Source organism: Gobio gobio (genome assembly GCF_949357685.1).
Source record: "Gobio gobio genome assembly, chromosome: 25".
Taxonomy (NCBI): Eukaryota; Metazoa; Chordata; class Actinopteri; order Cypriniformes; family Gobionidae; genus Gobio; species Gobio gobio.
In genome coordinates this window covers 7042928-7059214 of record NC_137121.1, presented here as the reverse complement: position 1 = coordinate 7059214, position 16287 = coordinate 7042928, and the positions used below count along the sequence as shown (strand labels likewise).

Genomic DNA, 16287 nt, shown 5'->3' with positions numbered 1-16287 from the left:
TGCAGCCTCAAGCTCTCTTTTTCTCGCCTGCGTCCTCCCAAACAATCCACGCAGTGTGCCGTGGGAAGAACGGGCGTGTTGTTCAGGTCAAACAGAGGAAAAAGGAGGGCGAGAGAAAGAGAGAGAGAGAAAGATGCTCCAGCTGTGAGTAAAAACAACAAAACTGCATTTGATTGGGAGGGGGGTGGGATGGACACAGGGTCATTGTTTGTAAAGAGGTCGCGGATAAAGAGAGGAGAGAAACAGATCACTCAGCTCATGCAGTGATAAATGATGGCGTTACACCTCATTCATTCACAATCCCTCAACCAACACAATGCTACAATATTTTTAAGATTAAAACATGAAAAACTAGGCCTGTGTGAGAAGATAAATATATGATCACCATATTTATGTGCCATGATATTATCATTATACTGTTCAAAATCATAATATTGCCATGTTTTTGTTTTGTGAAGTTCATAAAAAGTAACAAAATATGTAAAAATATAGCTCTAGTGTTGATGGTATATGCTTGTTTGATATATGGCTACCATGATATTAAATGATTACCATACACTTAAAAAAAATTAATATACCATGGTATACTTGAAAGAAGCCTACTTTTTAGTAGCCTACAGTGTAAATGATAAATAACTGTAAAATACAATATAACTACCTAAAACCACTCATTTACATATTGTAAACTTCGCTATGTTTGTTTATGTGTCTGTTTAGTTAGCTAACTGTCTTTGTTTATATTTTTGTATTACTTAAATCAATTGCAGAGTCTCTGTAGTTGGCCTGAAAAGTCACTTTCATGCGTAATAAATTAAAACAGCCAACCTGCAATGGAAATCCTTTTTCCAACTATATTTTTAGGGACATTTGTCTTTCCCAGTGAGAGCGCGCGCGCACAGCGCGAGTAGATCGGGAGCGCGCAGAGAAGGACGTTGAGCGCGTCTGACTGAAAGGGGCTCGAGCGCAGGTCGGTGCGCGCAAAACCCGCTCACGGGATAATTTTTATCGAATAAAAATACTTTCAAACTTCAGATGACCATTTTTACTACATAAATCAGTAACGACGTGTCGCAGTGACAAATAAATGATATCATCGGAGGGGACAAACTGGAATATGCCTCCACCTGACATTCAAAGGTAAAATCTCCTCAGAAAAAAAAAGGATTTTTTTTATTTACGAACTGAAACTGTTTTTAAATTATATTAATTAATTATCCAGAGGAGATATTGATATTGAATTCGTCTCGAGGACATTCCGAAGCTTGTTGGTATATAAAAATAATTGTGCGTCAAGTTGAACAGGGATGATGAGAGTTTGACGCGCACGCGACTCCCGCCGCTCCCGCGCGCCGGAGGATCCGTCCGTTCATGTTCATGGAGTTTATAAGCGGGAGCCGCTAGAATGGATGCAGTGATTGATGAAACCGAGGCCTTACAGAGATTCTTCGAAGGTAAGACAGTTCATTGACCTGTTGATGTGACAGTTCAACATGATGTTGCTTGTCAGATCTCCATTTCATCCCTAATACAGTGATGGATCAGATGGGGATACTCGTATTTACACCATTACGTTACCATATTCAGGTTTTTTCCACTCCCAGGTAACCTATATATAGGCTAACTTACTTAAAATCTGATTTAATATATGTCTGGGTCAAAATTACACCAATGAAAGTCATTTTAAGGGTCAGAACAAGCAATAATATATATAAAAAACATGGTATCAGTGTAAAAAAAATTATAATATCAACTTTGATAAGTAATGTGGTTCAGATAACATAATATTTTGAGTTTCTATTTATTAAACCAATCTCCTTCATTGTATTAACTCATGTTTTTTTTTGTTTTTTTTTAATGCAAGCAGGTAACTTACTTTTTAAAGTTAAACCACCAATACTTCTTTACAGTTTTGTATATGTCCAACAAACCATACTTTTATGTTACTTATTTTTGCTTGTGATGCACCTGAAGTGATTCTGGAAATGTTTTTTTTTTTATCTAGTGATGATGATTGTTGCTGATTTATTTCACAATGACATATCGTTAGCCATATTTCACTGATAACGTTTTTGTCATGTTTCAAACATTATTGGCGTGTGATTTAGGAGGATTAAATGTGTCAAGAGACGCAAAAAGGCACTGGTGAGCCATCCCAGGGAGGAATGTTTGGGAAGGGCAGAAAGGTGGAGAGGATCGGAGAGAGAGAGAGAGATGATGTACGGATGCAGGGAGCGAAGGATGGAATCCAGAGGAGAGAGGAGGGGTTTGAGGAGAAACACTGGGACGGACAGAGGAATGTGATAAATGGTGTGTTTGTAATGGTTAAGGCAGAGACAACGAGAATAAGAGAACGAAAGAGAGAGAGAGAGATGGATTCATGAATAGATAGTTAGGGCTGTTGGGCAAGAAAGTAAGACGAAAACGAAAGAATGAATCAGATGTGATGTCCTCTGGCTTCTCCATGGCGTGCCATCGGTCAAAATAAGAATTAAAATAAGAAGTTATGTTTTGCTTTAAGAAAATTAAGATTTTTGCATCGTTTTCATGACAGTTTAATACATTTTAACCACAATTTCCAAAACGATAATGCAAAATAAACTCTCATAATTAATATAATGTATGAAATTTTAAATATTATTTAATAGTAAAATATAGCATCATGTAGTATTTGTCTGAATTATACAAAACATTTTAGTTACAGTATTTTTTGTATTATATCTTTTAACTACAGTAATGAGAATCAACATTAGAATAATGAGAATATATATGTATAAATGAAAATATATATTATTTTATATAATTATTATATATATATATACTTTTTATTATTATTTCTTTATATTATATATATTTGTATTATTTTATATTATATTTATATATTATATTTTATGTATAAATCATGTAGTATTTGTCTGAATTTAAAAAATAAACATTTTTAATACAGTTTTTTTGTTTTTAAATTGCAGTATTTAAATGTAATTATGAATTATTTAATAATTTTGTAGTTTTTAAAAACAATGCAGTTTTTTGCATTGTTTTCATGACAGTTTACATTTTACACACAATTTTCAAAAAATTATATATATATATATATATATATATATATATATATATATATATATATATATATATATATATATATATATATATATATATATATAATTTAAAAAGTAAAATATATAAATCATGAGTTAAAAAAAATGTATTACAGTATTTTTGTTGTTTTTAAATTACAGTTTTTAAATGTAATTATTAATGATTTAATAATTTAAAATACAGTTTTTAAATGTCACTATTACATGACAATTTGGGGAGAAAATCATGAAAACAATGTAAAATCTGTGATGGTCCTAAAATTAAGATTTTTTTTTGCATTGTTTTCATAACAGTTTAATACATTTTACCCACAATTTTCAAACCGATAATGCAAAAAACCCCTCATAATTAATATAATGTAAGAATTTTATATTATTTTAATAATAAAATATATATCCTACATCATATTTGTCTGAATTATACAAAACATTTTATTACGGTATTTTTGTATTTTTATTCATTTTTAGAATAATGAGAATATATATATAAAAATTATGAAATTATGAAACAATATATAAATGACATGAAATAACATGACATAAATTAAAAAATATGTCATGGTCCTAAAATAAAGATTTCTTTGCATTGTTTTCATGACATTTTAATACATTTTACACACAATTTTCAAAATGATAATGCAAAAAAACTCATACTTTATAATATATATATATATATATATATATATATATATATATATATATATATATATATATATATATATATATATATATATATATATATATATAAATCATGTAGTATTTGTCTGAATTTAAAAAACAAACATTTTTATTACATTATTTTTTATTGTTGTTATTATTAATGAAAAAAACCCTCTTAATTAATAAAATGTAAGACATTTTAATAGTCAAATATATAGGCTGTATCATGTAGTTTTTGTCTGAATTAAAAAAAAAATGTTTTAGTATTTATTATTATTATTATTATTGTTTTTAAATGACAGTATTTAAATGTAATTATTAATGATTTAATAATTTAATATGCAGTTTTTAAATGTCAGTGTTACATGACTATTTGGGGAGAAAATCATGAAAACAATGTAAAATCTGTGATGGTCCTAAAACGAAGATTTCATTTACAATCTCTCATGTGATGTCTTTTCATTATAGGGTGAAACGTGACCTGGATATGTTTTTGAGTGATTCTTCACCGCAAAGTGTTGATTTATTTCCTTCTTCTTATCGTTATCTTTTTCTCCTTCAGAAAGCTTTTAACTTCATTGTCCCCTCCGAGTGGTCATATTCGCTTCTCTGTCATTCTCGACAGATAAAAGCCGTCGTTTTTTATGGCGGGTTCTAAGCCGAACTATTTATTTTGGAGGGATTTTCCAACCATAATTTGTGGCACATCAATAGGCGTGAGTGCGAGTTCTCAGAGCAGGTGTAACGGTTTGTATATATGTCAGTGTTTCACTGTAAACACTGTTGACTTCTTTGGGCTCTGGGGTTCATGGCCGTCAAGAATTGCTCTTTAACGAGAATTTCACATGTTTACATTCTTCATTTGGGGAGTGAGGCAGACGGTGCACCTCTGGTCCCGGTTCTGACAGCCTTGAGACACACTAAAAGTGCTCAGAAATAGGGATATGATAGTATTAGTATGCGACGTGAATTGTGGAGTGGAGTGGATACACACATATTTTTTGTAAATATATTCAGATTGTTGACGTTTTCTATTATTTGACTGTGCGATTGAATTGCTGTTTTTGATTGTTCTCCACATCCACGATTCCCAATGAATGCTCAGTGTTTTTGCTCTGTTTGTGTGTGTGTGTGTGTGTGTGTGTGTTGTGTGTTTAGTCAAGCAGAGAGGGGGGTGTGTGTGTCTTAAATGAACATCCATTGTGGAGTACAGCAACACAAAGCACAAAAGAAGAGGCAGATTGAGCTGTTTGTCTGACTTGACCCTCAGCTGTCCAAGAGGAAAATTGTATTGCTCAGAGGCAGAGGTGTCAAAAGTATTCGCATTCATTACTCAGGTAGAAGTATAGATACTGGGGTTTAAAAAGACTTCTGTAGAAGTTGAAGTATCAACTCAAGCTTTTTACTCAAGTAAAAGTGTAAAAGTAACTGGTTTCAAAACTACTTAAAGTATAAAAGTAAAAGTAATGTTAGGGGAAAAAAGGCCATTAAAGGGGTAGCTCACCCAAAAATGAAAATTCTGTCATGATTTACTCAAATTGTTCCAAACCTGTATGAGTTTCTTTGTTCTGAAGATTGAAGAATTTTTGTAACCAAGCAGATTATATGCAACCATTGACTGCCATAGTATTTCCCCCTACTATGGCAGTCAATGGTTGCTCTATCTGCTTGGTTACAAACATTCTTCAAAATATCTTCAGAACAAAAACTCATACAGGTTTGGAACAACTTGAGGGTGAGTAAATGATGACAGAATTTTCATTTTTGGGTGAAGTATCCCTTTAAGGACAAAAGATTAGGCCGCGCCACAGTGCATACCCCACCTCCTCAAAAAAAATTTTTTCTAAAGGCCATAATGACTATAATGTTATATTAAAAAGTTAATTTTGAACATTTTTAGATGCACTTGACTACGCGTTTCAGCCGCATATATTCCCATTGAAAATGAACGCATTTTAGGACAATGCAAATACATTAAAGAACCATATTGTGTACTACTGAGCATTAACGTGTTTCATGGAGTGGAAGATTTGATGACTAGTTGCCTATAAATATTGTAAAGGTGCAAAAAGTCAAAATTCAGAGACATGTTATCAATAACCATTTTTTGAATGTGTGATCAGTGTGGCCAGATTGGGTCAACAATTTCCAGCCCAAAAACCTCACCAAATGTACATTTATATTTAAAAAAAATGGTTATTGATAACATGCCTGGTTATTGATAACAATTTTGCACCTCTTACAATAGCTACTTATAGGCAACTAGTCACTCCAAGAAAAAAAACCAAAACTTTAACTGCCAAAATAATGTGATATTATTGTATTGCCACACCAATCAATGTTGATAAGTAAGTTACCATTTTATCTCCTTAAAGCATAACATTGATGATTAAAAAAAAAAAAAATCCCAGTAAAACGGTTCAAATATGACTATATGTCCAGGTAGAAACTGTCAAAACAGCAATCCCTTAGAAAAACACAAGATTTTCAATGTCAACAGTAAGAAGCCAATTTACGTGCAAAAAGTGCCCAATATAGAGATTGGAAAAAGCAATGTAATTAACAGGCATTTCACACGTTAATGCACACACCACTGTCAAAATGCGTAATTCATTGATACTGTACAATAATCCGTCAACAAATAAATAACAACAATGCGCTTACCCTTGTGTTGCACTTTGCTTTGACAAAACTACAGTACGTCTTTTGTGAAGTACATGGCACATGCACTTAGCACAGTCAACACGGATTAATCGTTGATTTAAACCTCTTTCAGCATCTGTCGGGGTTGCAGATGTCCAAAGTGTGTATATGATGATGGACAGGAGTCGCGGTTATATTTAAAGAGTCTTCGTGTCACAGGTGTAATTCACGTTTGAGAGTTGAGTCACTCTCCCACTCTTTACTGTAGATACAACTTACTGTGTATTTGTGCCACTGGCATAGCGATCACTGGAATATACAGCTAAAGTTATCGCGCTAAAAACCGGCTAAAGTCATGAATGAGGCTGAGCACGTCTGCCTGCTGATCGCTGATTGGCTGAAAGTGCGTGCTCGTCGACGAGAACCCGCCCTATCTGGCCACGTGGTGTGTGATTTGTGCAGGTGCAGGCGTGATTGATCGCCTACAACCCAATAGGGTGTCGGAATGGTTTGTGTTTATCCTTCTCATCCAACCACAATCAAATTCACTCTGTCCGGATGGCGCGATTTATCTGGATAGTTTTTTTTTTTTTTTTACAAGCCGGAATGAAAAAATGCCGAAATGGAATAGGAGTAACGAGGCTATTTTTAAAATGTAAGGAGTAGAAAGTACAGATAATTGCTTGAAAATGTAAGGAGTAGAAGTAAAAAGTAGGCTGAAAAATAATTACTCCAGTAAAGTATAGATACTCGACATTTCTACTTAAGTAAGGTAACGAAGTATTTGTACTTCGTTACTTGACACCTCTGCTCAGAGGTCGCTCTATCAAAGCTCGAACGGTGTAATTGTGTTTCGCTCAAATATCAAGTTTGTCTGGGATGTTTCGCCAACAATCAGAAACAGAAATAGGCGCACTTCAGTTGTCATACAGTGATAGGGTAGCTCAGATCTTTTAGTCTTGGAAGAATTCTGTGAGAAATGTTTATATTGAGATCTTAGACTTTTGATTGAGACTTTGGTTGCGTTCACACTTGGCACGTTTGGTCGGATTAAAACGAACCCAGGTGCGATTGCTCTGTTCATTTGAATAAGTGTGAACCCCTGATGTGTCTAAACAAACTCTGGTGCGGTTTGACTGAAATATGAACGCAACACAGACCAAAGACATGTAAACGATCCAAAAACAGGACATGATGTCACAAGATGTGACCCTAAAAAGGACAGTAAGCTCAAGTTTTTTCTCGTCATAGTCGCGATCTTGCCCATCACAGTTCGGTACAGGCGTCAGAACCGCGTCTCCTCGCAGAAGATCTTCACTTGTGTGTGTGTGACGGAGGGATTGACTCTTTTACACACTTTATAAGCTCTTCACGAGTTCTCAGCTGCTCAAAATACCATCATATGTAGCTACGCACATACAACGAGCACATTTAGCCGCACACTGCATTGTTTTGGGTGTTCGGTAAGTTTCGTTGTGAAATATACATAATAAAAGCTGACCAATCAGGTTGTGAACATATCCCTATGCCTTTTAGCCTAGAAATCTAGACGCACCCTAGCGACAGCAGATGTAATTTGCAGCCAGGGCGTCTAGCAACTCTCCGTTGGCTTGCGAGCTGGAAAAACCAAACTCTGGTCAGGCCAATCACATCGTGTGTATAGAGTCGGTGGGCGGGCTTAACATAATGACGGCAGAGTTGCGGCTGTTCCGTGTGATACTCGTAAACAAAGAAGCTGACGAACAGTGGTCTTTCCAATCGGCTTTGGCCGCGACTCTGGAAGACTTGGACTTTTTTTCCGGCTCTGAAGTCATTCTTAAGAAAGGAAGATGTGTTCTGAGTTTTGCCGACCGGATACGGCAACGGTTTAATCTCTCAACTAGCTCCGCTTCACCTTCTCCGTTGCTCTGGTTGGTTGTAGCGCTATCCTATTGCGAGCAGAGGGAATTTGAAAGACAACCGTTTATCCCGCCCCTCGGATTGAGCCCTGACAATGGTGAGTTCCCAGACTAGGGCTGCGCAATATATAGAAATTATCGAAATATCGCAAATGTACATATCGCAATATGCATATCGCAAGGGTACGCAATATCTGAATGATTTTAATAGGCTATTTCAACATTGTGAAAAGAGTACGTTTTAGGTTGACGCATATATCAGAGACTATGAATATGTGACTTGCTTGACGTTAAAAAGAGTTATTAAACGCAATAACTTGCAAAAAACTTTGCAGTCTCGCGCTGTCTGACACACACACCGAAACGTGCGCACAAGCCGTTCTTTTTTCGTGTCTTGTTTCACACTCGAACTGTCAAATACACACACAGTTATGTCAAAACGGCCGTCTTGATGAGTATTCATGTCAACACAGTCGGTCATGCTTTAAAGGGTTAGTTCACCCAAAAATGAAAATTCTGTCATTAATTACTTACCCTCATGTCGTTCGACACCCGTAAGACCTCCGTTCATCTTCGGAACAGAAATGAAGATATTTTAGTGTAAATCTGATGGCTGAGAAAGGCCTCCATTGGCACAATGGCACGGTTCACTCTCAAGACCCTTAAAAGGCACTAAAGACGTCGTTACAAAGTCCATCTCACTACAGTGGTTCTACAATAACTTTATGAATCAACGAGAATAGTTTTTGTGCGCAAAAAACCCCAAAATAACGACTTACATAGTGATGACGATTTCAAAACAAGGCATCATGAAACTTCGAAGCGTTATGAATCAGTGAGAATCAGTGTGTCACAAGTGAGATTACTGGTGTGTTTTTCTCCATTTGCTCTCCATTAAATCTCATCCATGTCTAGTAGATACAATTTAGGGTTTTTTCATTTCAAAATAATTCAAGTTTCATTCTTCCTGAGCTGTCTGATTGTACTTAAATCAATTAAATATCGTAGAAGATTAATCACTAAAATAGTTAAATACCTCAGTGATGTTTCTTCTACAATACACTCTATAAAAAAAAAGGTTCTATATGGCACCAAAAATTGTTCTTGGCTCGTAATCATAGGGGAGAAGAACTGAAGAACGCTGAAGCACCAAAATTGGTGCTATATAGCACTAAAAAAGGTTCCCCTATGATTACGAGCCAAGAACCATTTTTGGTGCCATATAGAACCTTTTTTTTTAGAGTGTATCAACTTAACAATATTAGTAATAAACTGCCCCAGCTCACTTGTCTCAAGCAGGCGAATACATTCGAGAGGAATGGATTGACATTCTCACAGTAAATAAACTTCTGTGTTTTCATTATTAGGATGGCTCGACGATTAAAGGCGCTGAAAGGAATTCTGGGAAACTTCTATACCTTTGGTTCTGAGAGGCGTGGAGAGGATATTTTTCAGATATTTCCCTAAACACAACCAGCACCGAAACCCCTTGTGACATAAGAGCGCTCAGAAAGCGTGTTTAGCCTGATTGAGTGTAGCCATAAGCTGCTTATAGAGGGTACGCATGCCCCCTCTCTCTAATGCACTGGATCATTCCTGGCATACCTACAAGACTGTTAAAAAACAGAATGAGGTGCGAGTAATGTTTCTTTCTCTCTCTTTCGCTATCGCTGCCTCATTCCGACTCCATTAGTGTGACAGTGTGCAGACAGGGCGAGGGAGAGAGATAACAGACTTAGACGCGCACACAGATGGATGCATGCACACACTCATACATGCTGTGGGTGGGGTGAGATAAGGGCAGGGCACAGGTCATACAAACACACACACATGCTAACATGCACAAAACACACTATTAGTTTTGGTACACCAGCACACATTAAGCACACTGTGTTTTACAGAGCTGATCGAAACGCCAGCGTAGGAGTTGATGTTTTGGACCACAACCCATCCGTGAGCTCCATAACACGAAACTCACCCCTTTGCCACCCAAGCGGACGGCAACCAGCACAGTTTTACTTTACAGAGGTGTTTTCTAAAGGCATCTTATTAGGGAAATTATGTCAACTTTTAGATTTATCACATTAGCACTTCATGGAGAACTCAGACATGCTCAATTTAAAGTCGCCATGAAAGAAAGTCGCTTCTTGCAGCTAGGCATGTGCCGGTATCAAATTAAAAATATTACCGTTTACCGGCACATGTCTACTTGCAGCACATCTCTTCTCTGATGACGTGTTTACTGGTGTGAGGGCGGGGCAACCTGTCACTCACATGAGATCGACCAATAGCAAACCACAACCATCCAGTCAATTCCCTGTGAACATAATCAAGCCCCGCCCTATACATTTTTTCTTATTCGAGAAGCTGTTTCACTCTGATGTAAATCACAACCCAGCCTACATTTCCATGTGAGCCGCATGTGGGCTTTTGATGGGCTGTCACTTGGACCCTGCATGGGCAACCCAAATGGGGCCCAATGTCCATTGGATCCACATGTATGATGGGTCCATAGTGGGCTCTAAGTGGGGCCCATTTAGATTTTCATTATATAGACTGACTTGGGTCCCAAATGGGTGCTAATAATGGGGCCAAGGTGTAGGGTTGGGTACCGTTCACATTTTAACCGGTACCTGAAACGGTATCTTTTTTCAGTACTTTAGGGATGTTTACATCAATAACTGCAAAGAAACTGTCAGTCATGTATTATTGACATTATGCCAGAGCTGCCCAGATCTCTGTCTGCCATTTTCCGTGATGTTTGTTTACTGTAATATTTACTAGAAAATAGTTGGCTACTAGGTACTTAATTTAAATAACCATATTAACTTTTTTTTTTCTTTTTAATTTCATTTCTATGAAAAGATTTCCCACAAATGATGTGTTGTGTAATTTCTGGTAATCAAATGAAGACTTAAGACATTCATTTAATTTATCTTTTAATTTAATTAAACTTTTTTTGTCAAACAAAGTGCTTCACAACTGAGCTTTATACGGTTCAAATTAAAACATGAAGTTAAAGTAAAATAAAGTTTTGATAATTTATTATTATTAATTGAGACGCATCTAAATTCTACTGTACAACAGTGATGTATTAGTCGAGTTAAACCAAACTTTTATTTTGCCGTGAAGACCTTTGAGTTTCTGTGTGTTTATAATATGACGGTAGTTTTTCTCAAATGAAATGGTGAAATGCTCATAAAGTGACTCTCAGTGGCTCTGGAGATGACGTTCGTGCGTTCATGTCCTCATGTGAGACGGCAGAGATGGAAAAATGCGACCGTCACGCGCGATTGTGAGAGTGTGAGAGAGAGAGCGGTAAATTAAACCGCGCGTCTGCACTATTCATTCGCACACAGACACGCAGGATTCGTATTTAAATAGTCTTTTTGCGGTTTTATCTTCACAGACACTCGTCTATATCACCAGATGCGTCCTCAGGTACTGAAATTTGGCACCGATTGATTTAAAGGGGTGATGAATTGAGAAATTCATCGTGGAGCTAAATGATGCAGAATCGATTGTAAACAAGACACAGGTTGAGACTGGATTTGCAGACATATTGAGATTAAAACGCAATGCTGTGCTTCTATAATGGATCCGACAGGAACGGTGCAACACACTTATGTGAGTAAAACATGTTTTTATATGTGTTAGTATTGCATTGTTACAGATCGTTTGATATCTATTGATTACACACCTTAGCACGCGGTCACAGGCTGGAGAAGCTGTTATTGGTTCATTCGGGATCAGACTCGGACTTGTAACGCCAGCTCGCAATGCCCAAAGTCCCGGGGCTATGTGTTTTTCAGACATATATTCACTGATGATCGGGCGAAATGATACAGAAATAACATTCCAATCAATCGCGGGCTGGGCGATTCATCTGCCGTTTGCCACACGCTGTCACTGACAGGAGCAGAAGCTCATTAAATATGCAAATCTTATCCAATCCTAGCCGTGGGCGTTTACTTCCAAGTCTTCAGTGCGGCACGCCCAACAAAACCGACCGTTTTTCAGAGAGCCTCAAAACCAAGGCAGAAAATAGCCTATTACTTATTCATTATGATGTTTCTGAATGTAAAAACCACACAAACGTCATAAGTTGACCTCAGACAACAGTATAAATTTTTTTTTAAAAGCCAGTTCATGACACCTTTAATGTGAATCAGTACTCGGTTGTACCGACGTAATTCGGTCTGGAAATTGCCCTGGGCTACACACACCCTTATGGGTCCCACATGGACATGTTGGCTAGGAATAGGGAAGAAAAGACTATCACAGTATCCGTTTCATGTTAACTTTAAAGTTAAAATGTGTATTTTCTGCACTACTGCCATCGCAAAATGAAATGCCTTTTTATTAGAATAGGACAGTATGTAGACAGGAAACGAAGTGTGTGAAGGATTGGGAAAGGTCCGCAAGCTGGGACTCAAACTTTGGTCTCCCGAATCGCAATGGTGCTATATATCCCCATGAGGCTATCGGCGCCGACTTTTTGATAGCATATACAAATCATCATTAAAACGTATTTAAATTATTTCACTATTATGTAATATTTAATGATTCAAAAGATAACTCATACAAAAAATTCTACGAAATGAAGAAGACTCTTCCTGTCTAGGAGAAATAACTAAATCTCATTTGTGATTTCTCTTTCCTGTGGGATGTTCGTACAACATCAATCATGCACTTGTTGACTTTTGTGAGAAGATTCAGGCAGGTTAGGTCACATTTAGCCCGATGTCAGTAAGTCATGGATCACTCGCGGGTACAGATGGTTCCTGGGGCTGATGTTTGATGGAGGGAATGGTTTGGCCGTTGCGCGTGGTCTCTCTCATGTAACAGTGTATTGCTGTCACTGGAATGCATTGTGTTTGAGCAGCCAGGCCTGTAACATTCACATGCCAGTTCCATTACAACAAACCAAAAATTACACACTTCCCACATTTCAGGTGACCGTGATCCGTTTCCCACGTCCTTCATTTTATCGGAACTCAAGTCATTTTTTGTATTCATTTAAGTTTTTTTTTTAAGTTTAAGTTTTTTAATCTAATATTTATATTTCTGTTTGATTTTAGCTTTATTTAAATATTTTTTTTATTAGTTTGAGTTAGTTAACAATGACAACAATGCCAGTGTGCACAAAGAAAGTAGTGCTTTAAAATGTTTTAGAGGTTTTTTATTGAAATGTAATTTATCAAACAAAAATTCTAAATGCGTACACTGTAAAAGAAAATCAGGTCTCCAATTGAAAATTTTCTAGTGACCGATCACATCTAAATTTTTCAGTTGGGCAAATTGAATTTCTGTGAATTGATGGAATTTAATTCAATTAAAATTCAAGAAATTAAATTTGGCCAACTAAAAAATTGAGATGTGATCTGTCACTAGAAAATTTTCAATTGGAGACCTGATTTTTTTTACAGTGTATGTTTAACTACAAAATAAATATGAACTATCAGTCGTTAATTATACATACGTTTCACAAACCGTAAGCGCCTATATCTCGCTTCATTACTGAAGGTAATAAAAGTAACTTACAGTTTAAGTGAGTCAGATGTTGATTCATTAACCTGATTCAGTGAGTTCACTCAGTAAAAGATTCATCTGACTGATTCAAACCAGTAACCCCTGAGTTCTCTTGCATTTGAATGGACAAATTTACACAAAGATTACATCAACATGCCCGTCTTGATGAGTAGCACACATAGTCGGTTATGCCTTAAGTGAACTTATACAGTCGAGGAAGACAATATCAGTATTTTGGATCTGTGCATTATGTCTTAAAGTGACAGCAGCCTAATATTCCTGCTGTCAATAAACTAAAGACGAGGGGATCACTCACTGCTCTTGACTGAATAGCTTTTGTAACTTTAATAAGAATTAATCTTATACAGTCGAATATGCAATGTTGTTTGTGACCCTGGACCACAAAACCAGCCATAAGTCACACAGGTATATTTGTGGCAATAGCACACAAAATTTTCGATTTTTCTTTTATGCCAAAAATCATTAGGATATTAAGCAAAGATCATGTTCCATGAAGATATTTTCTAAATTTCCTATTGTAAAAATGTTTTATTAGTAGTAATATGCATTGCTAACGTCTTCATCTGGACAACTTTAAAGGCAATTTTCTCAATATTTAGATTTTTTTGCACCCTCAGATTCCAGAATAAATGTATCTCGGCCAAATATTGTCCTTTTCATAACAAATCATACATAAATGGCAATTTATTCAGATGATGTATAAATCTCAATTTCAAAAAATTGACCCATGTGACTGGTTTTGAGGTCCAGGGTCACATTTTACATTTGATTACTCTAATTTCTGTACCTGAAAACTAATGTTAGACCTGAAAAACCTGAAAAGCACTGTTTATTTTATTTGTATCTTTGCTCTATTGTATTTATCTGCACTGTTGCTAGTAGTTCGATTATTTGTTCTTATTTTCTGTATTTTTATTTGACAGTAGTCCTTTTTCCCGTGAACATAGCACATACCGTACCGAAACCGTGAACCTAAAACGTGACACAAACCAAACCATTCGCAATTACACCCCTATAGTAGGCGTAAAAAAAATAGGCGTAAAAAAAAAATGTGTGACAAAAGAGGTATGTCCGAGTTCACAGTATTCATAAAAGAGTATACAAAAAGTACCCGGATAACCTACTTCTTCTGGTGAGATTCTCAAGTATGCATACAATGGACACTTTACTATCCCATGAGGCCACAGGAGAGGATTTATGAATGGAGGTGAAGCGACGCAAGTGAACGCTGGTAGGTCATGTGATAATGACAACATGGCGACATACTTTTTTTAGCTGTTGTGAAGTAATTACTTGTTAAAAATAAGTGCCTACTCAGGAGAGTATGCAATTTCGGACGCAGCCTGTGATCTTTTTGAATGAATCATCAAAAGAATCAGTTCATAGGAGTCATTTGTGCGTGAATCAGATTACACTGCTCATGTTATCATTATCATGTGCTTTGTTGTGTCACTTCACCTCCTTTCATAAATCCTCTCCTGTGGCCTCATGGGATAGTAAAGTGTCCATCATATACACACTAAAGAATCTCATCGGAAGATGTAAGTCATCCGGGTACTTTTTGCATACTTTTTTATAAGTACACTCTAAAAAATGCAGGGTTAAAAATAACCAGAGTTGAGTTGAAAATGGACTAACCCAGCAATTGGGTTGTTTTAACCTAGCGACTGGGTTGTTTTAAGCAAACAATTAACCCAACCGTTTGGTTAAAACAACCCAATTGCCGGGTTAGTCCATTTTCAACCCAATTTGGGTTATTTTTAACCCAGCATTTTTTAGAGTGTACTGAATTAGGACATACTTCTTTTGTCACATATAGGGTGAATTCAGGGTAATTGGGACACTTTTTCCAAGTCAATGCCAAAAAGTGTCCAAATCACCCTGAAATTACCCCTACACTCTAAAAAAAAAAAGGTTCTATATTGCACCAAAAATGGTTCTTGGCTCGTAATCATAGGGGAACCTTTTTTAGTGCTATATAGCACCAATTTTGGTGCTTCAGTGGTTCTTCAGCGGTTCTTCAGAGGTTCTTCAGCGGTTCTTCAGAGGTTCTTCACCGGTTCTTTGACTAAGGTGCTATATAGCACCTCTGAAGAACCGCTGAAGCACCACTGAAGCACCAAAATTGTTGCTATATAGCACTAAAAAAGGTTCCCCTATGATTACGAGCCTTTTTTTTTAGAGTGTAGTAGGGAAGTGTGCGATTTTGGATGCAGCCCGAGTGATCTTTTTGAATGAATCATCAAAAGAATCAGAGTCATTTGCGTGTGAATCAGATTACACTTATGTTGTTTGCTTTTTGTGTGCACTTCTCGAGGAAAACTCTTCTTGTCATTATTATATCCAGACATATGGATAAAATTAGGGCTGCACGATTTGGGGAAAATATCTAATTGCGATTATTCTGGTTAAAATTGCGATAATTTATTTATTTTTAC

At 36.4% G+C, this 16287-nt stretch overlaps 1 protein-coding gene across 4 annotated transcripts in view; it reads left to right on the top strand.

The window, feature by feature from the left end:
* The first annotated feature begins 906 nt into the window (after positions 1–906).
* The window catches only part of myrf (myelin regulatory factor), a 63092-nt gene continuing 47711 nt past the window's right edge, over positions 907–16287 (top strand). The window contains exons 1-2 of one of the 4 annotated variants that reach the window (XM_079810236.1): positions 923–1137; positions 1295–1451. In XM_079810236.1, the coding sequence (XP_079666362.1) occupies positions 1403–1451 (49 nt within the window). In that variant the 5' untranslated portion in view covers positions 923–1137; positions 1295–1402. Of the gene's footprint in view, positions 1452–16287 lie in introns of all 4 variants that reach the window. The other 3 variants (XM_079810234.1, XM_079810233.1, XM_079810235.1) reach the window with 3 other exon arrangements.